This window comes from Pogoniulus pusillus, chromosome 18 (genome assembly GCF_015220805.1).
Source record: "Pogoniulus pusillus isolate bPogPus1 chromosome 18, bPogPus1.pri, whole genome shotgun sequence".
In the NCBI taxonomy this organism is placed as follows: Eukaryota; Metazoa; Chordata; class Aves; order Piciformes; family Lybiidae; genus Pogoniulus; species Pogoniulus pusillus.
In genome coordinates this window covers 1,705,357-1,727,547 of record NC_087281.1, presented here as the reverse complement: position 1 = coordinate 1,727,547, position 22,191 = coordinate 1,705,357, and the positions used below count along the sequence as shown (strand labels likewise).

General features: G+C 42.3%; 1 protein-coding gene across 7 annotated transcripts in view; it reads left to right on the top strand.

Moving 5' to 3' along the window:
- The window catches only part of QKI (QKI, KH domain containing RNA binding), a 196,610-nt gene that overhangs the window by 58,734 nt on the left and 115,685 nt on the right, over positions 1-22,191 (top strand). For all 7 annotated transcript variants that reach the window (XM_064158236.1, XM_064158235.1, XM_064158234.1 and 4 more), the window contains exon 3: positions 20,093-20,209. In XM_064158236.1, the coding sequence (XP_064014306.1) occupies positions 20,093-20,209 (117 nt within the window). The remainder of the gene's footprint in view (positions 1-20,092; positions 20,210-22,191) is intronic.

Genomic DNA, 22,191 nt, shown 5'->3' with positions numbered 1-22,191 from the left:
ACTTTGTGACTGGAATATGAGTTTAATGATGTAAACTGTGAGGCTTAGAGGGCACTGCTGGAACCTAGAATTAGGTTTTGGAGACCGATTTACACGCAGCACAACTTGTTAATTCTCTAGATAAATGTGTCACTATTCCCAAGCAGAGCATGGAATTGAACAATTTTTACTCATCTGCTGTTATTGAAACTGATGTCTTGTCACTGGGCTGAAAATCTCATCTGGGTGAATAGGATGAAACAGATTACTTCCTATCTCACTTTAGCATGCCTGCTATTAGATTCTTCACGGGATCTGATTTCCTGAAAGGGTTTCTGTTAACCATCTCTCAATTACTGTTTAAAGGTTTTTATGGCCACTTAAAGAGGGAACTACCAAACTGTACTGTGGGCCTTTAAATCATGGCAAATGGGCCTCACGATAACAGATTCCTGTTTTAAACCCATGAAATTGTTAATTTGTCTATCTTTAGAGCGTTCTCACTTCTGTTGATAATTGTAAGCAATTTAAAATCCAATTATTTCCAAAATATGACAGTAATTAGATTAGTGTTTTTACATGAACAGAACATGTAGCATAAAATTAATTTTGAGGGACATTATTTTATAGTTCCTTGAAATGGAATTGAAACTACCCTTATTAATTTTTTTTTCTTTAAACTTGTGACATGAGGAAAAGGGTTAATAGATAAACCAATCTCAAATAGAAATGAAATGTGACTTTTATGTGCCGTTTACATTAGTATGTATGAAAAGCATTGAGAAAGCAGAAGTGAAGCAAGGAGTGCAGATGAACAGAGTACAAATGGGAGGATTTCTGTCCTATTAGGTGAAGCTAGAATAATGCAAACGAAACATGCTAAAAGGACAAATTGCTTTCTCACTGATCAGCTAAAATCACTATTTATAGCTGCGCCTCCACAGTTTAGAAAGAGTGAAAATGAGATCAGAAATTGGGGGATGACAGACAAGCCCCAGAATGTTTTTAACCTTGAGGATGTTTGACAAGGCATGGCTTTTGTCTCAGATAACTGATAAGGGCTCTTTGTTGTGTGCTCATGTGCCTCCTGGCTGCTTATCCAGCCTGCAGTGTTGTCAGCTCAGTGAGGAATGTCAGTAGACTGGAGCGAAAAGGAACATGAAATGGTTGACACTGAGGGATGGCAATAAGTGAGATGGGAGCTAAATATATAGGTTTGTGACATTCTGGCAGCTGGCTTAAGTCCTCCTGTTTGTTGCTTGGGTAGCCTTAAAAAGGAAGAGAATGCATTGTAGCACGAGGAGCAAAAAAAAAGACCCAAACAGCTGGTGGCTTATCAGTCAGCCCTAATGACAGAGAAGGTTATAGAGCTTGGAAGGACACACTGTGCAGGACTGCTTTTATTAGTACCATCAAATTCTTCATTTTATATCAATATAGTTATAGAACACTATTCTCAGAGGTTGAGGGTTTTGATGGCTCCTCCAGTGCAAAAGTGAGTGAATACTTCATTTGCTGTTTAAAGAACTCTGTTTTAAAAGTGGACTTAACTTTTGATCCAGGCAGTTTGTGAGGTGGTTTTACAGTAATATTGCTTGGCTGTTTTTTCATTCTTTAATGGGATTCTGGAAGTATTTTGATACTTGATTAAGTTTCTTCCTGTTTGATAATTTAGGAAAGGAAAATATTTGTGTAACAGATCAAAGCATGAATGGTTTTGAGCAGTGTAAGCTTTATATATCATAATCTTGCCCTTTATCACAGATGTCTGTCATGGTTTGGGAGTTACCTGCCCCCCACTCTTATAAAATCACTCAGACTAGACTCATCTGGTTAGAAATTAAAGAATGAAGCTTTCTATTTACAGCTTAGACAAAACACAAGCAGATATTTACAATGTTTACAGCTATAGACAGAAATAGACAAGTTAAAGGCAATACAGAAGCACAGCAGCCCTGCCAGAAGCCAGAGTCCCCAGGAGGGGCTCCCAACCACCCTTCCACCTCCTTTCCACCCCTCTACCTTACCCCAGAGTTTGCCTTACGTGCAAGGTGAGTCTGGAGGGTCGGCCAGGGGGGTTGGAAGCTGAAGGATTAATTACACAGCAGGTTAGGGAGAAAACTGCAGGCACCAGCTGCAACAGAGAGTCACTGCAGCTGTGTTACCTATGTTTTGTGTTCTTGTTTCTATCCATCTCAGCAAGCCTATGAGTGAAGTAGCCATCATCATTTTTACCCTTTTCACAGCCTATTAGAATCATCTAATTTCTCCCATTAAAATATTTGAGTTTGTCTCAAGCTAGCACAATGTATTAACATATGTGATTTAAATGTAGTCTTACATTTGATGCATTTTCTGAAGGTAATGCTTGGAACAGTCAATGTTTAACTGCTTGTAAACATTATACTTGATATATAATGTGAAAATACATCTAGTTCTTTTACACACAGTAAAGGCAGTTAGAACGTCCAGCATCTTAGCTGGAATATTAATTCTCCCTGATATTATCTGATGGTTTTTAGTTGATTGAGGTTTATTCTTAATAACTCGTTTAGTTCTTGAACCTGGACTAGATTGCTTCTCCTGGCTTACAGCCATCTGTTGAGCCCAAGAGGAGTGAAGAACAAAACCTCACTTCTGTCTCCTCAACAAGTAAACTAGTAAGGAACAGCCTTTCTCTCTGCTCTTTAATACCTCTGATGGATGGGTGTTGGTCAGGTATGCTAGAGGCAGTCCTCTGCTGGCTTTATCAGGAGAAAAGGAATGGGACTAGCCTTTCCATGAAGGAAGGTGTGGGCTAAAGGGTGACACTCTTCCCAGCATGAAAGCTTTCAGTGGAGTGTGTTTTGGTGGTTTTGTTGCTCTTAGATTTGGACAGGCTCCTTGTGTGGTGGCATAATCTGACATTATGAGAAGAGATCAGGAAATTCCAAATCTCCTCCTCTTAGGAGGAGTTGGTATGTGCCTGTCCTTAAAGTTTGCTGGAGTGTTTGTAGTCTGGTAGCTTAGTGGCAGTTTTTAGACTGCAAAAATGATAGATGAGTCTCATTTTTCTCAGGAGCTATTTTTCTTCCCTACAATAAAAACAGCTTCTGCAGTTTTTCTTGTTACAGTTGTACTTATCAGAGGGTTTTTCTATCCATTTGAGATGATATTGCATTCATTTATTTTTATCTATTTATGTTTTCTACTGGGAGTGCTAAAATAGGTATACAAAAGTTCAGGTGCACTGTATGTAGCGTGCTGGTGCACCAGATGTGGTTTTCAGGCCATGAGTTGAAGAGATTTGAGCTTCACTGGTAAGGAAACTTGGAGCATTGTGTTTAGTCAGATGTATTGTTTTACGTACATCTGTATAGAGAGGTTGATGATTGTGGAACTGTGGAATCTTCTCTTGCCTCTCGTACATGATAGCACTGAAGTGATGGTTACCTTTATAATTGGCATAGCAGTGCTTTGTGGGGCTCTGTTTTAAATTCTGTGTTATTTAGATAAATACAGCTGTTACTGAGGTGACAAAAACAGCAGAAAATGCTAGCTCATTTAATAAAATTGCCTTTACTTCTTCTTACCTTTCTAACACAAGTGATGGCTGTTAAACCAGTCCCAAGTGACTGTTTAATGATGTACAGTAAAAACCAGAAGTGCAGAGCTTTTATGGATTTGTACTAAAGGTCAGTAATTTGAGCTATTCTTACATTAATTCAGTCAAACTTTGTACTTCATTGTTCTGACTTCCACTGCTTCTATTTAAAGCAATCTAAGCATTGCAGCTTTTGTAGTAAGTTGTCAGACTCAGAGCTCTCTATGGCAGCATATGTAGTTAATGTTAAGAAAAAGAGATCTCCCTTTTGGTTTACTTGGATTGTGTTCTAGCTTTGGTCTCAAGGTTGTGATATCTAACGGCAAAATTATATAATGGGAGTGTAATGAGCACAGAAAAATAGAAAAAAGGGTCAAAGTTTGGGAGTTACCTGTCCTCCCCCCCCCCCCCCCCTTAAGAAAATAACCCAGACTACACTCAGCAGCTGGAAATTAAGGAATGAAGCTGTATTTACAGTTTAGCACAATATTCAAGCAGATATACACAAATATATACAGTTAAATACTAATTAAAAGTAACATGGAAACACAACACCCCTCTGAGAAACAGAGTCCCCAGGAGGGCTCCCGACCCAGTCCCTCCTTCCCTCTCCCTTCTTCCCTCCCTTCAGAAATAACCACATCAACCTACATATATCTCAGCTGATCAATCTGGAGATCTGAGGTGAGATGTCAAATAGAGCCAACAAAGAGGTTAGAGGAGAAAGGGTTAGGTGGATTAGAGAGTTAAAGGCAGAGTCAGCCAGAGACCAGACTGCCAGAAAGAAAGCGCAGCCCAAAGTGAGAGCTGGGCAGTGTGTGAGAAGTGCCTGCCCTGTGTTTTGACTGGTTGCATTTCTCAGCAGAAGAGAGGCGATACAGGGCACATGTTGGTTTTCTTCTTTGGAACATGTCCAGAGAAGGGCGATAAGGCTGGTGAAAGGCCTGGAACAGAAACCCTATGAGGAGAGGCTGAGGGAGCTGGGGTGTGCAGCCTGGAAAGAGGAGGCTCAGGGCAGAGCTCTTTGCTGTCTGCAACTCCCTGAAGGGAGGCTGTAGCCAGGTGGGGTTGGGCTCTGATGCCAGGCAAGCAGCAACAGAAGAAGGGGACACAGTCTCAAGTTGTGCAGGGGGAGGTCTATGCTGGATGTGAGGAGGAAGTTGTTGGCAGAGAAAGTGATTGGCATTGGAATGGGCTGCCCAGGGAGGTGGTGGAGTCGCTGTCCCTGGAGGTGTTGAAGCAAAGCCTGGCTGAGGCACTTAGTGCCATGGTCTGGTTGCTTGGCCAGGGCTGGGTGCTAGGTTGGACTGGATGATCTTGGAGGTCTCTTCCAATCTGGTTGATTCTATGATTCTATGATTCTGTGATTTTCACAGTTAAGGATCTAATTCTCTCAGTAAAAATTAGCCTCGAGCCAGCACAGAAAGCATATTCAGTCCTAGGACAGTAAAAGTCCTTAGTAATAACTTATTTTTAAACTAAGCAGTAAGTGTTTTGGCATAAATGTGTGTCTTGGGTTATTTTATTTTTGAACAACTAAACACTCATGTGGCAATTGTTTAGATCTAATACGTTATGATGTTTGAAATTTTGGTATGCCCTTAGATGGAACCACCTCCAGATTAGCTCAAGAATTTGTTAACAAATTATGTTAGTGCACCCTAGCTGAAACAGTGCTGATTTCTAACTAATTGCAAGCTTCAGGTAACTAGATTTAGTTACTGTTAAGGTCCTTCTGTCTTGTGCATTCAAATTTCTGTGCTAAAATTTTTTGTAACTTAGAAAAAAATTGTTATGATAAAAATATTTAAAATCTGAAGCCCCAAGAATTTCAATACTTGACAATCTATTCAGATTCTCTTAAGGCAAAATAAGAACTTGGAGGAAAAAAATGTGCATGTGTGGGGCTTTTTGGTCTACTCTGAGACTTCTATTTTATTTTTTATTTTAATTTTTAATCATTCATAGAATCAACCAGGTTGGAAGAGACCTCCAGGATCATCCACTCCAACCCATCACTTAGCCCTTAACAGTCAACCAGACCATGGCACTAAGTGCCTCATCCAGGTTTTTCTTCAAGACCTCCAGGGATGGCAACTCCACCACCTCCCTGGGCAGCCCATTCCAATGCCAATCACTCTCTCTGACAACAACTTCCTCCAGCCTAGACCTCCCCCAGCACAACTTGAGACTGTGTCCCCTTGTTCTGTTGCTGCTTGCCTGGGAGTAGAGACCAACCCCACCTGGCTACAGCCTCCTTTTAGGTAGTTGTAGACAGCAATGAGGTCTACCCTGAGCCTCTTCTTCTCCAGGCTGCGCACCCCCAGCTTGCTCAGCTGTATTACCACTATTGAGATGACCTGGAACTCTATTCTGAAGTCTTTTGTTGTTTCTCCCCACTGCCACCTTTTCCATTCTCTTCCTCCTTCTGTACATCTGATCCATTGTATCTACATGAGATTGGTAAAGCTCTGTGTTAAATAAGCACTCAAAGCCTTCAGCAGAGAGGTTATTAGAGGTGAGTAATGTGGATTTGAAGGATTTAGTAATTCATTCTAAATCCTGGCTATGCTTTCAAATGCATTTTTATGTTTAGATTTCTTTAAAAGGAGCATTTTAAGCAGTAGGATATAATCTGCTGACTAAAACCTGGCTTTTATTGATATCACGTGGATAATCTGGTTTGTCTTGTTTACAGCTGGAATGATCAGAGGATGACTCTGAGCTTTCTGAATGATCACCAGTTGCTGATACTCTGGTCAGAAGCAAATGTAGATTATCTGGCATTGGGAAGTTAACTCTAGCAATGGAACTAACTCTGCAGAATTGTGGTGACTTTAAATGGAGTAAGTTGGTGCTGTCTGCAACTACCTGAAGGGAGGCTGTAGCCAGGTGGGGTTGGTCTCCTCTGCCAGGCAACCAGCAAGAGAAGAAGGGGACACAGTCTCAAGTTGTGGCAGGGGAGGTCTAGGCTGGATGTTGTTAGGAAGTTGTTGTCAGAGAGAGTGATTGGCATTGGAATGGGCTGCCCAGGGAGGTGGTGGAGTCACTGTGCCTGGAGGTGTTGAAGCAAAGCCTGGCTGAGGCACTTAGTGCCATGGTCTAGCTGATTGTTTAGGGCTGGGTGCTAGGTTGGCCTGGATGATCTTGGAGGTCTCTTCCAACCTGATTGATTCTATGATCCCATGATTCTATGGTAAGATGGTTATTTTCTGTGATGCTGCTTGCTGTCTCGGAGTGCTGGCTCAGATTTAACTGTACAGTATTGTTTCATAAAAGTATTGTAGCAATCAATATATTTATTAAAATGAAAGCAATCTCAGTGCTCTGTCTGAAATGACATGCTGTGCTATTTGTTTTGACATACTCCAGAAGACAATTTGAAACAGGTTTGAGTTTGTTAAATAATGTTATGTTACTGAATTATACATACTTGCAAACAAAACATTACAGTTGAGCAGAGATTGGCATTTCCCTTTGGAAAATGTAATGTTTGTGATTCTTGTAACTAATAAAATCACTTTTATTATGTGAAAAAGAAAAAAAGATATACAGAAGCATCCTGATTTTTGCTATTAAAAGTTCCTGTGCTAGTTTAAGCCTGACTGAGATATTTTGGTGAGAGGAATTAGATGATAGGCTGTGAAAAGGAAACAGTGGTGATGTTTACTGCACTCATAGGCTTGCTGAGATGTATTAGAACAAGAACATGAATATAGATAACAGAGTTGTTTGCTCTCTGTCTCTGGGGCTGCATGAACTTCTCTCTAACCTAACCTGCTGTCTGTGTGACTAATCCTTCTGCTTCCTAACCCCCCTGGCCTATTTTCAAAACTCACCTTGAATGTAAGGCAAAGTCTGGGGTAAGGTAGAGGGGTGGGGAGAAGGTGGAAGGGTGGTTGGGAGCCCCTCCTGGGGACTCTGGTTTCTGGGAGGGCTGCTGTGTTTCTGTACTACTTTTAACTTGTCTGTTTCTGTCTCTAGCTGTATAGATTGTAAAGATCTGCTTGTGTTTTGTGCGAAGTTGTAAATAGAAAGCTTCATTCAACTTCCAACTGTCTGAGTCTAGTCTGGGTGATTTTCTTAAGTGTGTGGTGGGTAACACTCAAAGCATCACAGTTCATCAGAAGTTCCTCTTTATTGTATGATCTATTTTAACATTGGAGATCTTCACTAATAAGAAACAGTAATAAGCAATTCTTAAGGTGGAAGAAACTGTTATGGTAGTCTATCCTTGCAGTCACAATACTATGTATTGCTGATGTCCAGAGAGTAAGGTTGCTTAACTCTCCCAGGGAGAATGGAATGTAGCTGTTCATCACAGATTCTTTACAGTCTTACTATTGAAGCTTTGCTTGGAAACTTAGATATTAACATTTACTAGAGGAACAGTCACAGTTTCTGTATATACAGGGACTGTTTACTAACTGGGCAACAAATTACAAACATGCTTAGGTTTAGTCAAATGACAGGCACCATAGAATTGTATTTTTTGTTGAAAGAGACCTTTCAGATCGTCCAATCCTATCGTTAACCTAGCACTGACACTGAGTTATGTTCCTCAGCACTGCAGCTACATCTCTTGTGAACACTCACAGGGGTAGTAACTCCAACAGTTCCCTGGACAGCCTGTTACAATGCTTCTGACAATCCTTTCCATGAATAAATGTTTCCTACAACTACCTGAAGGGAGGCTGTAGCCAGGTGGGGTTGGTCTCTTCTGCCAGGCAAGCAGCAACAGAACAAGGGGACACAGTCTCAAGTTGTGCCAGGGGAGGTCTAAGCTGGATGTTAGGAGGAAGTTGTTGTCAGAGAGAGTGATTGGCATTGGAATGGGCTGCCCAGGGAGGTGCTGGATTTGCTGTCCCCGGGTATGTCAAAGGAAAGCCTGGCTGAGGCACTTAGTGCCATGGTTGAGTTGACTGGACGGGGCTGGGTACTAGGTTGGCCTAGATGATCTTGGAGATCTTTTCCAACCTGCTTGATTCTACGATTCTAATGTCCAAGATACACTTCCACTGGTGCAGCTAAAGATTCTTTCCTCTTGTCCTATCCTTTGTTACCTGGAAGAAGAGACTGATAGTTGCCTCATTACAACATCCTTTTAGGTAGTTGTAGGGTGCAAGAGGATCTTCTCTGAGTCTCCTTTTTTTTCCTTCAGGCTGAATAACCTCAGTTCCCTCAGCTGCTCTGCGTAGGATTTGTGTTCTAGACTTCACCAACTTTGTTGCCCTTCTTTGGTCACACTCCAGCACCTCAGTGCCCTTTCTGTAGTGAGGGGTTCAAAACTGAACCCAGTACTGAAGGTGCAGCCTCTCCTGTTCTAGAGGACAATCACTTCCCTACTCCTGCTGGCCACACTATTTCTAATACAATCCAGGATGCTGTTGGTTTTCTTGGTCATCTGAGCACACTGCTGGCTCTCATTCATCTGGCTGTTGACCAATACCCCTGAGTCTTTTTCTGCCAGGCAGGTTTCCAGCCACTCTTCCTTGAGCCTGTAGCATTGGATAAGGTTGTGACCTATGTGCTGGATCTGACACTTGACCCTACTGAATCTCATATAGTTGGCCTCAGGCCATCTATCCAACTTCTGCAGATCCTTCTGTAGAACCTCCCTACCCTCGAGTAGATCAGCACTCCCAACCCAACTGTTGTTTCCCAGATGATCTTTCTAGTCCTTCTTGTAGATGGGTGTCACATTTGCCAACCTTCAGTCAGCTGGGACCTCCTCAGTGAGCCAGGACTGATGATAAATGATGGAAAATGGCTTGCTGCCTTGGTACCCTTGGGTGTGTGCTATCTGGCCCCTTAGAATAGCGACCTGCTGCACCGTTTATAAACATAATGAGGTCCTTTTCAGTGGGGGCTTCATTCTGCAACCTGTCCCTGTTGAGCAGTTCAAGAGGCTGGGCACTCTGTGAGCAATTGGTCTTGCTATTAAAGACTGAGGCAAAGAGGGCATTAAGTACCTCAGCCTTCTCCTTGGCCTTTACTACTGTGTTTCCCCTGCATCCAAATAAAGGATGGAGATTCGCTTTAGGTCTCCTTTAGATCTTAGGTCTTTAGAGAAGCATCATATCAGGTTTGGGTTTTATGGTGGCATTAGCCAGACTGAGATATGCTTGGATGGACTTCAGCCATTCCAATTTTCTTCCTACACAGCCTCTCACCAGACGGTCTAGCAGGGTGCTCTCCCTAGTTGACTATGCCACCAGCTGTGTTGGGAAGTTATCTTCCATACACTCCAGGAACCTCCTCTTCCTGTCCTTCTTCTCGGGCATCTGTAGCCATCCATTTTATCACTCCAGCTGCGTGAGTCATGCCATCATGTTTCTGTGGTGGCAGTTGTATCATAAAGTGCATCTGATGCTGAACGTAAGCATTCAGTGTAGCGATGCTGGTTTGCAACTTATTAGAAGATGTTAGAGGTTAAATAATATGGAGGAGATTTGTGATTCTGCCCCTGCACTCAACACTGGTCAGGCCACACCTTGAGTGCTGTGTCCAGCTCTGGCTCCTCAATTCAAGAGAGATGTTGAGGTGCTGGAAGGTGTCCAGAGAAGGGAGACGAAGCTGGTGAGAGGCCTGGAGCACAGCCCTGTGAGGAGATGCTGAGGGAGCTGGGGGTGTGCAGCCTGCAGCAGAGGAGGCTCAGGGCAGACCTCATTGCTGTCTACAAGTACCTGAAGGGAGGCTGTAGCCAGGTGGGGTTGGTCTCTTCTGCCAGGCAAGCAGCAACAGAACAAGGGGACACAGTGTGAAGTTGTGTTGGGGGAGGTCTAGGCTGGATGTTAGGAGGAAGTTGTTGTCAGAGAGAGTGATTGGCATTGGAATGGGCTGCCCAGGGAGGTGGTGGAGTTGCTGTTCCTAGAGTTGTTCAGGGAAAGCCTGGATAAGGCACTTAGTGCCATGGTCTGGTTGACTGGCTAGGGCTGGGTGCTAGGTTGGTCTGGATGATCTTGGAGGTCTCTTCCAACCTGGTTGATTGTATGATTCTAATTGAGACTTGTGTTCTCCACTGCCCCAGATAGCGTCCACTACTAATCTTCAAAAACTTTCTGGATCTCTTTCTCCTCATATGAGCTCCCCTGGGATCTATACTATTGTGATAGACTGAAGAAAATAATGTAATTTAAAAGCACTTAAAATATTACCAGGATTAGTGCTACAATAACTATACTATTACATTAATCTAATCTATTCTTACATTACTAAATATTTTAACTTGACTAAGCTGGTTTTACTCCCCCAGTCATTGTCATTTCTTCCTGTAACTAGAGTTATTCTCTAGCTTTGATGCTGAAAAGTCATTTTGTTAACTGAATTAGTAAGCAAAAAAATAAACAGCCAAAGAAACCCACAAAAAAAACCAAACCAACACCCAGTACCTGTGTTTAAAAAAGTATACAAGAAACTAACTAAACCTGGAGGCTTTGGGTTTATTTATCTAGCACAAAAGCACCTAACTGCAAGTATGGCAGATGCTGACTTTGTGAGGGTTGGTACTGTGTATTTTGTTCTTCAGTGCCTCAATGGTTTAATTCTCATGTTTAAGTGATAAAGGTATTATTTAGTGGTTGAGGTTTCTTACAGCACAGCATTTCTAATTTACTACATCACTCATGACTTAAATGCTTCAAGAGTTCTCATTTTGCTTTGTTTACAGTATTAGACTGGTGCATGTCAGATGCACCCAGCCAGTCTAAGTGGATATGTCTGACATAAGCAGATTATGTGTGTCGTGCTGGGATTCACTGCATGTGTACTTTGGCATTTATTGGGTACGTGGCTTGGAGAACATGCCGCCTTGAAGGGATGGAAGGAATGGTTCATTGTGCTGTGCAGCTTCTCTTGTTACTGTGAGGTATTTTTGGGAGAGACTTCAGTGAAGAACTTGGCACTAGCAGTGTGAACTACCTAAAGTTAGTTTATATGTATGAAATGTTTATATATGGTCAGTATTGTCTGTGTTCATTGTACTGACAATGATGGTGCCCCATCCCTGGAGGTGTTTAAGGCCAGGCTGGATGAGGCTCTGAGCAGCCTGCTCTAGGGTAGGGTGTCCCTGTCCGTGGCAGGGGAGTTGGAACTAGGTGATCTGTGTGATCCCTTCCAACCCTGACTGATTCTATGATTCTATGCCATCTTCTTTGTTCAGCTTCCTCTCCCTGTAAAATCTTAGCAGGTAGTCTGCTGCCAAATCTCATTGAAGCATATTTAGTGATCCAAATGCATGCCAACGCAGGTAAAGAAATACTTTGCAGTTTCAAAACACTTTATTCCTGAAACATAGTTCTTTTCTCACTTGATTTATTAAATGTATACAAGTGGCTGTACATGTAAACTTCTCATTCTTTACTTTCACCTAATCAGTAGTGTGGGCACTGAGTGAGCTGTATATGATGTGCTTGCTTTTATTTGATGGTAGCTCTTAACTCGTGTTTCATCAACAAAACCTCTGTGGCTGTTTTCTGTTATAATGAGTGTGGTGTTGAATCCCAGGGAAATACTTAAGGAGCCATGAAATATATCTGGGATTTTCTATTCATGGAGAAAGACACTTTTCTGTTTCCTTGGAATCATCATTGAATCAGTCAGGTTGGAAGAGACCTCCAAGGTCATCCAGTCCAGCCTAGCACCCAGCCCTAAACAATCAACCAGACCATGGCACTAAGTGCCTCAGCCAGGCTTCTCTTGAACACCTCCAGGGATGGCAACTCCACCACTCCCTGGGCAGCCCATTCCAATGCCAATCACTCTCTGCCAACAGCTTCCTCCTAACATCCAGCCTAGACCTCCCCCGCCACACCTTGAGACTGTGTCCCTTTGTTCTGTTGCTACTTGCCTGGCAGAAGAGCCCAACCCCACCTGGCTACAGCCTCCCTTCAGGTAGCTGTAGACAGCAATGAGCTCTGCCCTGAGCCTCCTCTTCTCCAGGCTGCACACCCCCAGTTCCCTCAGCCTCTCCTCATAGGGTTTGTGGTCCAGGCCCCTCCCCAGCTTTGTTTCCCTTCTCTGGACACCTTCCAGCACCTCAACATCTCTTGACTTGAGGAGCCCAGAACTGGACACAGCACTCAAGGTGTGGCCTGAGCAGTGCTGAGCACAGGGGCAGAATAACCTCCCTTGTCCTGCTGGCCACACTGCTCCTGATGCAGGCCAGGATGCCATTGGCTCTCCTGGCCACCTGGGCACTTAAGTGCACCTCTCAAAATCTAGTGGTGCCATCTTCTGTACTGGATATCTGATAGTAGTAATAGTTTGAAGTATTTCAAGAAAACACTCAGACCAAAAAAAAAAGGAGAGTAGTTTTAAATGTGAACTGAAAGGCTGTGTCTTTAATTCCTGTTGTTATTTCAGGAGTTATCACTTCAGCCTGCAACTGATGGATTTAAGTTATCTCCCAAATGCTCTTGGAATGGAACTGTTAGGCTCTCCACACATGGAATCATAGAATAGATTAAGTTGGAAGGGACCTCAAATTTCATCTAGTTTCAACTCCCTGCCATAAGCAGGGAATACTCCCACTAGGAGATAGAAATGACTAACCTAACTGTCAGCATTGCTGCTTCAGATAAAATTGCCTGATGTACTCCATTATAACATTGTTTTCAGTTGCTTCTTGTCCTTCACATACAGTAAGCACTGAGATGTGCACTCCTGTCTTCAACTGTTGGGGTTTTTGTTGTTGTTGTGAAAAGAAAAACATATGAAAAAGAAGTGAGCAGGAAATGCTGCTCTGCCTGTCTTTAAAAAGCCAGATAAAACACTAGGACACTTTGAACTGCATTTTTGGGATGCTTTACTTTGTTTAATGTATTAGTGTGCAGACTGAATGCTAATTTGAGCATGGGAGGGGTGAGCATGAAATACAATTTTCTGTCTTCATGGAAGTTCACTTAGAGCTGGCAGAGTTATGCCTAACAGCTGTAAAATCAAAAGATGTGAATAAGGGAAGGGCTAAACTGCTTTAACTGATGTGTAAGTTTGGGCTTCTAGTATCCTGTTACAATGAATTCCTTTTCACTTGCCTTTTTTAACTACATGTTACGATAGTCTCAAATGGAGAACATGTTTTCATGTGTGGTCATAGAATAGAATAGAATAGAATAGAATAGAATAGAATAGAATAGAATAGAATAGAATAGAATAGAATCAACCAACCAGGTTGGAAGAGACCTCCAAGATCATCCAGTCCAACCTATCACCCAGCCCTATCCAGTCAACTAGACCATGGCACTAAGTGCCTCATCCAGTCTTTTCTTGAAGCAGATTTCTGGAGGCAATGAAGAATTAAACATTGAGTGGACATTCATGGTTACAAGTACTCAGTTTTAGTAGTTTATGTTGTTTTGGCTGAAGGCATTTGCAGGATGTGTGACTTTTCCAAGTTGGAGATCAGAAGATTGTGGCCAGATGCTGGAGCAGCAGAACTGTAGACATAGGCAAAGGATTTATTTACCTGGCACAAAAGCACCTCATTGCAAGTATGACAGATCCTTACTTTGTGAGAGTTGGTGCTGTGTGTTTTGTTCTTCAGTACCACAATGGTTTACCTTTTGTGTTTAAGTGATAAAGGTATTATTTAATGATTCAGGCTTCTGTATTTAGATTAAAAATGTGAATAGGGGAAGGGCTAAGCTACTGTGTTAACTGATGTATAAGTCTGAACTTCTAGTATCCTGTTACAATGAATTCCTTTTCACTTGCCTTTTTTAATATGTGTTACGGTAGTCTCAAAATGGAGAACATGTTTTCACATGTGGTATAGCTATACTGAAGCAGATTTCTAGAGGCAATGAAGGATTAAACACTGAGTGGCCATTTATAGTTCCAAGTACTCAGTTTTAGTAGTTGTATTGTTTTGGCTGAAGGCATTCGCAGGATGTGTTCACTTTTCCAAGTTGGAGGTCAGAAGGTTGTGACCAAATGCTGGAGTAGCAGAACTGTAGACATATGCAAAGGATTTATTTGGCATTGTTGGTGAAGAAAAGTCTCTTTTGTATTTGTAGAATGTTTCCTGTATTTAAATGTTTATTATTATGCCTTGAAGTATAAGCTAAAGTCAACACGAAGCCTGGTTTTTGGTGTAGTGAGGAACTACGGAGGTTGTCCTGCGACTGCTTGCAAATAGTGTTGAGGCTGTCTGCCAGAGGGGCAAAGGAGGAACTGATTTACATGCAGTAAGTCAAATAAATAGGTAAATTAATAAAGATATCAGCTACAGAAAGAGAGAAGGACTAGAATCAAATTCAGAGGAAGTCATTTTCAGGCGCACAAAGCTGGGCATCAGGTGCTGACACTGCTGGGAAGGAGGTTGTTCAGTCGCTAGGAGAGAATTTCGGGCTGCCCCTTGTGAAACCTGTCATGCACTGTCTGCTGTTCTTGCTAGCACAGTCCCTCTGCTGTGTGAGCTGGCCAGGGTCAGAAAGCATCGGCTAGGCACAGCTTCAGTTTCCCCAGTATTTCACTTTTTATTTTGATGAGTTTGTTCCTGAGGGTGTTTGTATTCACTGCAGAAAGGCATCCCCTTGCCTACATTCAGCTCAGTGTCAGCGGTTTTACTTCCCTGTTTGCCTGTACTCGTGACACTCCAGTGCCCAAGTGTTTAGGCAGATGTCCCCTTGTGATGGTTTGGGTGTTAACCTGCTCCCCCACACACACACTTAGGAAAATCACCCAGGCTAGACTCAGACGCTGGACATCTGAAGAGTGAAGCTTTATATTTCCAGCTTAGCACAATACACAGGCAGATATTTACAGTACATACAGCTATAGACAAGTTAAAAAGGTAACACAGAAGCACAGCAGCCCTCCCAGAAACCAGAGTCCCCAGGAGGGGCTCCCAACCACCCTTCCACTTCCTTTCCACCCCTCTACCTTATCCCAGACTTTGCCTTACACTCAAGGTGAGTTTGGAGATTCAGCCAGAGGGCTAGGAGGCAGAAGGATTAGTCACACAAACAGCAGGTTAGGTTAGAGAAAAAGTGCAGCCCCAAAGCTAGAGAGCAAACAACTGCCTTATCTATGTTTGTGTTCTTGTTCTTATCCATCCCAGCAAGCCTATGAGTGCAGCAGACATCAGCACTGTTTCCTTTTCACAGCCTAGCATCTAATTCTTCTCACCAAAACGTTTCAGCTAGCTTCAAACTAGCACACCCCTGCAGATACCAGGCTGAGCATCCACCCAGCTGAGCAGGCTCTCTTACCGTGGTCACTGGGGGTGGTTGAGTCACCATCCTGGATGTGTTTGAAGGTTGTTTAGATATGATGCCTGGGGATATTGTTTAGGAGTGAACTTTACAGAGTAGTGTTAATGGTTGGGCTCAATGATCCCAGGGGTCTTTTCCAACTTGAATGAGTGTGTGATGCTGTGAGATATGCATGATATCTGAGGAATAGACAGGCTTTCTAAGAGTTTATTTCCTTAATTTGATCTAGACTTTAAGGATAGGTTGTGTTTGCTTCTTTTTCAGTGGTAACTAGCTCTGCAGATTTGATTGGTAGTAAATCCTTGATGTATTTGCTAATGAAATGGTAGAATAAATTGTAAATGAGCAAAATAAGGATTTTTTTTCATCAGAGAAGTTAGACCTTCCTGTGGCTTACTTTCAGGTTTCAAAGGAAAACACACAAGAAAACACAATAACAGTATGAAATTTACTACTACTGCACTCATTCAACTTAGATTTTGGCTCGCATGGAAGTTTCTCAAACACTACATTTCCCATGCACTATAAAAATCAGACATGATTCCTTGCAACCTCTTATTACACATTTGAGTCTTCAGCATAGTTTGTGCTTATCATAGAATGAACCGGATTGGAAGAGACCTCCAAGATCATCCAGTCCAACCTAGCACCCAGCTCTATGCAGTCAACTAGACCATGGCTCGAAATGCCTCAGCCAGTCTTTTCTTCAACACCTCCAGGGACGGTGACTCCACCACCTCCCTGGGCAGCCCATTCCAATGGCAAATGGCTCTCTTTGGGAAGAACTCCCTCCTATCATCCAGCTATTTTTCTTTATTGCTTTTGGTCTGGATGTAGGCACTAGTGAGGCATAGATGCACTGTTAAAGTGCTTCAGTTTGCTTGGAAAATAGTTGTTCTCTACATAAGGAGTGCAAACTGTTTTCATCAGGTAATTTCTGATGTTGTAGACCTGTTAAGTAGGACACCAGGTAGAAATTTTGTCAGCTCTTGAGAGGATCAGTTGCTGCAGAGTAAGCATAAATATCCCAGGGTAGATGCAAAGGCTAGGATTTAGAACAAGCATTGTTTCCTAATAAGGTTGCTTCTGCTTAAACTCTTTCAAGAGCAAAGATCCTTATATACAGAGACTCCCCAGATATGTTATCTGTCTCATTTTTTAGGATTGTGATTTGGGCCATCTTCTCATAGAAAGGCAACAAATAACTTACTACAGGATATTGTCAGAGTGTGCTTCCTAACTGCTGGATTCTTCAAGCATGTAAGATTAGCAAACTAAGGGAAAGGAAGTGACAATGCAGAGAAGCAGACAGAGAGGAAGAGCAATATGGTATAATTGGGGTGGGGGTAGAGCCTTCAGTGCCACTAGATCCTTGTTTTGGCTTTTTATTAATATTGTTAGTGTTGTGTACTTCCTGATTCTCTCCATTGTCCTTGAAATGAAAGTTTTCTAGATGGTGCATAGGATTCGCGCTTCTGCGCTTTGGCCCCAACCCCCAGCAGCACTACAGGCTGGGGACAGAGTGGCTGAGAGCAGCCAGGGAGAAAGGGACCTGAGGGTACTGGTAGATAGCAGCTGAACATGAGCCACCGATGTGCCCAGATCAGCACCATCATAGCCCATAATCTCATTTCATTCAGTAGAATATTTCAGCTAGCCTCAAAGTAGAATCATAGAGTGAGTCAGGGTTGGAAGAGACCACAAGGATCATCTAGTTCCAGCCTCTCTGCTGAGGCCAGGGACAGCCTATCCTAGATCAGGCTGGCCAGAGCCTCATCCAGCCGAGCCTTAAACACATCCAGGGATGGAGCCTCAACCACCTCCCTGGGCAACTCATTCCAGACTCTCACCACTCTCATGCTGAAGAACTTCCTCCTCATGTCCGGTCTGAACCTGCCCACCCGTGGCTTTGCTCCATTCCCCCTGACTAGCACACTGCTCTTTTCCTTTAGGTACAGACTGTAGTGATAGTCACCTCGTGTGTGAGTCATTTGAAGTCAGGTTTGTAGCATTGGTTTAGCTTTGCTGGTGGAATAGGATAGGTTACTGAAGTTTTAGTGTACAGGAAGCAAGATGCTGTGTATGTCAGATGTTTGAAATGTCTTATCAAATTCAGGATTTTCATATAGCAAGGCTGAATTCTATCACTTGTAGCTGGTTCATTACTCCGTCCAGTCTTAGTGAATCTTGATTTCCTATGATTCACAACTTACGAATGCATTCACAAATGCCTTTAATCTTTGTTTTTTTCCTGCTGACAGTTGATTCAGACTTCATAATACCTCTTTGTTTTTGGAGTTTAGAATGCTAAATGATTTTGAGAGTGTATCTGCCCTATGGACAATTTAACCATTTTCTAAAAAGTCTTTTTTTGTGAAGACTTTTCCTCTGCTTATGTTCATAATTTCTACTCACACCTCAATTTCTGGTCGTAGCAGTTTTATAAGGATTTCAAATATGTTGAGTTTTAGTACTCAAACCCAGTTTTAATTAGCTGAGAAAATGAAAGCCAACAACTTCTTCATAATTCCATTGAATATCTGTGTTTACCAGGATCTAAAACATCCAGAGTCCATCCTTACTGCAGAGCTTCTCTTTTCTTGATAGCTTCTTTGAATTTAATCTTCAGTCTGAAATGTCTCTGTTTGTGTCCTTTGAGCTTGAGGTTTCATCTTTACGCTGCAGCTGTCACAAAGTACTGCTGTATGTTCTTAATGTTGCCTTCTTCTAGTCCTTGGGTGATGATTTCCAGAATGTGTGACTGAGAATAATGAAAGGGGAACAAGCCCTGCAGAATAACTGGGAAATGATGTTACGTATGGCTAAATGGTTACTTATGGCAGTAAGTGTAGGTGGGAGATTGTCTGCTTATATTGAAGTTAGCTGGATGTGAAATACTTGACTCTAATGAAGGCTACAACGTTAAAAATGGCATTTGCTTTTGTCATGTGCCTCTACATGCATATACATGTATGTAGTGTGCCTGCAAGTATGGGTATGTGGCAAAGGTTTGCTTTCTGGAGAAGTGTTCCCTATGCAACCTGAAGTGATCTTGTAAGGAGCCTCAGTTGCTGTTTGGGCTGACTGATGTATTTGTTTTTCTGAAGGAAATGGATGGGCCTGGTAGATAAATAAATTCTGTAGATGTGAGTGACCAGCTTGTGTACTGTTCTCCCCTCCCCCTGGTGTGGAGCCACACCTGGCACCCCGTCAGTCCCACGCCGTGGAAGCTGTGTTTGTGCCTGGTCATGCAGCCAGGACCTATGTGTTTGTGTAATGGGATGCACACTGCTCATGTTAGCGGTGAGGGAAGAGTGGTGTGTAGAGTCTGGAAGAGCTTATGGGACTTACTGAGGAAGAAATTAGGACTTGTTGGCCACAACAACCCCAGACAGTGCTACAGGCTGGGGACAGAGTGGCTGGAGAGGAGACAGGCAGAAAGGGACCTGGGGGTGCTGGTAGATAGTAGCTGAACATGAGCCAGCAGTGTGCCCAGGTGAGCAAGAGAGCCTGGATCAGGAACAGTGTGGCCAGTAGGACAAGGGAGGTTATTCTGCCCCTGTACTCAACACTGGTCAGGCCACACCTTGAGTGCTGTGTCCAGTTCTGGGCCCCTCAATTCAAGAGAAGGGTGACAAAGCTGGTGAGGGGCCTGGAGCACAAACCCTATGAGGAGAGGCTGAGGGAGCTGGGGGTGTTTAGCCTGGAGAAGAGGAGTCTCAGGGCTGACCTCATTGCTGTCTACAACTACTTGAAGGGAGGCTGTAGCCAGGTGGGGTTGGTCTCTTCTGCCAGGCAACCAGCAACAGAAGAAGGGGACACAGTCTCAAGGTGTGCTGCGGGAGGTCTAGGCTGGATGTTGTTAGGAAGTTGTTGTCAGAGAGAGTGATTGGCATTGGAATGGGCTGCCCAGGGAGGTGGTGGAGTCGCTGTGCTGGAGGTGTTCAGGAAAAGCCTGGCTGAGGCACTTAGTGCCATGGTCTGGTTGATTGGGTAGGGCTGGGTGCTAGGATGGACTGGATGCTCTTGAAGATCTCTTCTGACCTGGTTCTGTGACTACCACTGCTGTAGACTAACACGTTAAAGGTAAAACCCTGTTTTCATCTGGAACCCATATTCCCCAAAGCAGGGTTTACGTAGGTATCAAATACACAGATACACTACTTGAGTCTTTCTTTGACCTCAGATACATAGTGTGCAGTGTCCTAAACTGCTAAGCGCTCAATGATATTTTAGAGACACAAATACGTCTCACCAAACTTTAAACTGTGTTTACTTATTTGTATAGAAATAATGCTCTGGGTTTTTTTTCCAGTTCAACTTCGTGGGAAGAATCCTTGGGCCCAGAGGACTAACAGCTAAACAACTTGAAGCAGAGACAGGATGCAAGATAATGGTCCGAGGGAAGGGCTCCATGAGGGACAAAAAGAAGGTAAGCTCTTGAAAGCTAGGGTAGTTTCAGATGCATAGTTTTTTTGCTTCCTCACAGAGCTCAAGCTCTTGGCCTTGTTTGTAATGTTTTTAGTAACTGCTTTTCTATTATCTAGTGTGTTTCAGAAAGTTAGTAAATGGCAGAACCTACCCTAAAGAACTTAAATGTACCTGCTCCGTCCTGGTGCAACTGGGAGCCTAACTAGCAATAACAAAGTGTTCTTGTAATAGCCATTTTTCACAAGGCAAGGGAAAACAGTAAGTGAAACATGTTTTTCAGAGGAAAAACTCTTAACCTAAATGATCTCCTAACTAACTATCTTGTATTTAAATACCAACACAGTGATTCTTGCAAGTCGTGTGGATTGTGTAAAGAAGTTTAATGTGTTTCTGGTAGTGAATTTTGTCTGACTCCTTCAAGAAGCACTGTTTCTAGATTTGTTTTGCATTCAGGTGGAGTTGTGATGTAATTAGGGCTGTTCCTTGCCCTGACTTGTAATACATGTGCTGGAACTGAATGTCAGATTACTCTGCTGGTAACTCCTGGAAGTAAATCTTTTTTTGCAGGTTTATTTTCTAGCTATTTCCCTCTTCCTCTGATTGCTGCTGCTGAAGTTGCATTGACATCTCCACTGCAGTTTTGGAATATGCACTTTACACTACTTTTTACCTCTTTGTTCCTAGAAGTATTGTTTCTATTGGTTTTTCCTGTAGAAAACCTATTTTTCTCACCTGATCAGCCCCATAATACATTCTATTGATACATAAGTAACACTTAGCAATTCAAATGGAAAGCTAATGTCTAACTAGTTAAAATTCTCAGACCCCAGAATTTAGGTCACTTTCAGAACCTCCTTTGGTGCCTCTTTTCATGATCTGCTGTAATACTGTTGCAAATCTTTCTCTTACTCTGCCTATAGCTGCTTTGGATGTTTAGATTGCCAGCTTTTGGGCAGACATCTGTTCTAACGTGGAGAGGCTTTGGTTGTACAGGTTCTGTAGTACAGGATGATGTTGTCTTCAATGCCTGGTTTGTCAGAGTTGTTTTTAAAACACAGTTTATGTCCTGAATTACTTTTGTCTCTTGGCTGGGCGTGGGAGGAAAGCATCATTAAATATATAAACAAGCCCTGCTGTTATAGGGTCTTGAACTCTAAGTGGGTAAACAGAATTTGAGTTGATTTTTTTTTAAGAGTAGTTTGAAATACAATTTTTTCTGCAACTTTGAGGTGCTACAAGACATTAAAAGTTGAGTATTAAAATTTCAGCATACTTCACCTGACATAACAAAATTTGCCAATGTATGGTTACCTGTATGCAGTCAGTCTTAATTACATAGCTTTGTGGCTATTAGTAGGAGTCATTTTTTTACATACTCTGTTTTATTGTTTAAAAAAATACAATGTGTGTGTTGGGGTGGAGGATTCAGTGAAAATACTCCCTTTAAACGTTTCCAGCTTCACCTAGCTTTTATAATAGAAGACTGCCAACTCTTGGAAGCTATCACTAGGCTGGAGGATTAGTTAGACATTAAGAGTTCTAGCAACATGTTTAATAATGTAATTATTTCTGTGTGGAATGTACTAAAATTTCATTTGCAGCAAATGAGTTGTCAGACTATCAGTTCCAAAGAGAAGTGCTAATACTCTTATTTAAATGAGTGCTTAAAATTCCCTTAATTTCTTTTCCAATTTAAACACAATTTAAAACCCCACATTTTGTTTTTCATCAATAATGCATTTCCAATCTTCATTTAAACTTATTGATGATGCCTTGTCTTTGGTTTAGGAATAGTCATTCCAGATCAGGATAGTTCATCAGGAAATAGGGTTTGTATCTGTCGTGGAGGCAGGGAATTCATATAAATTAAACATACATTAAATATACATTAAATATTAATTAAATAAGTTAACTATGAAAAAATAGAATTATTTTCTTTTCCTGGAACCCCCCAAACTACATACAAAATTAGTTTAGTTTATT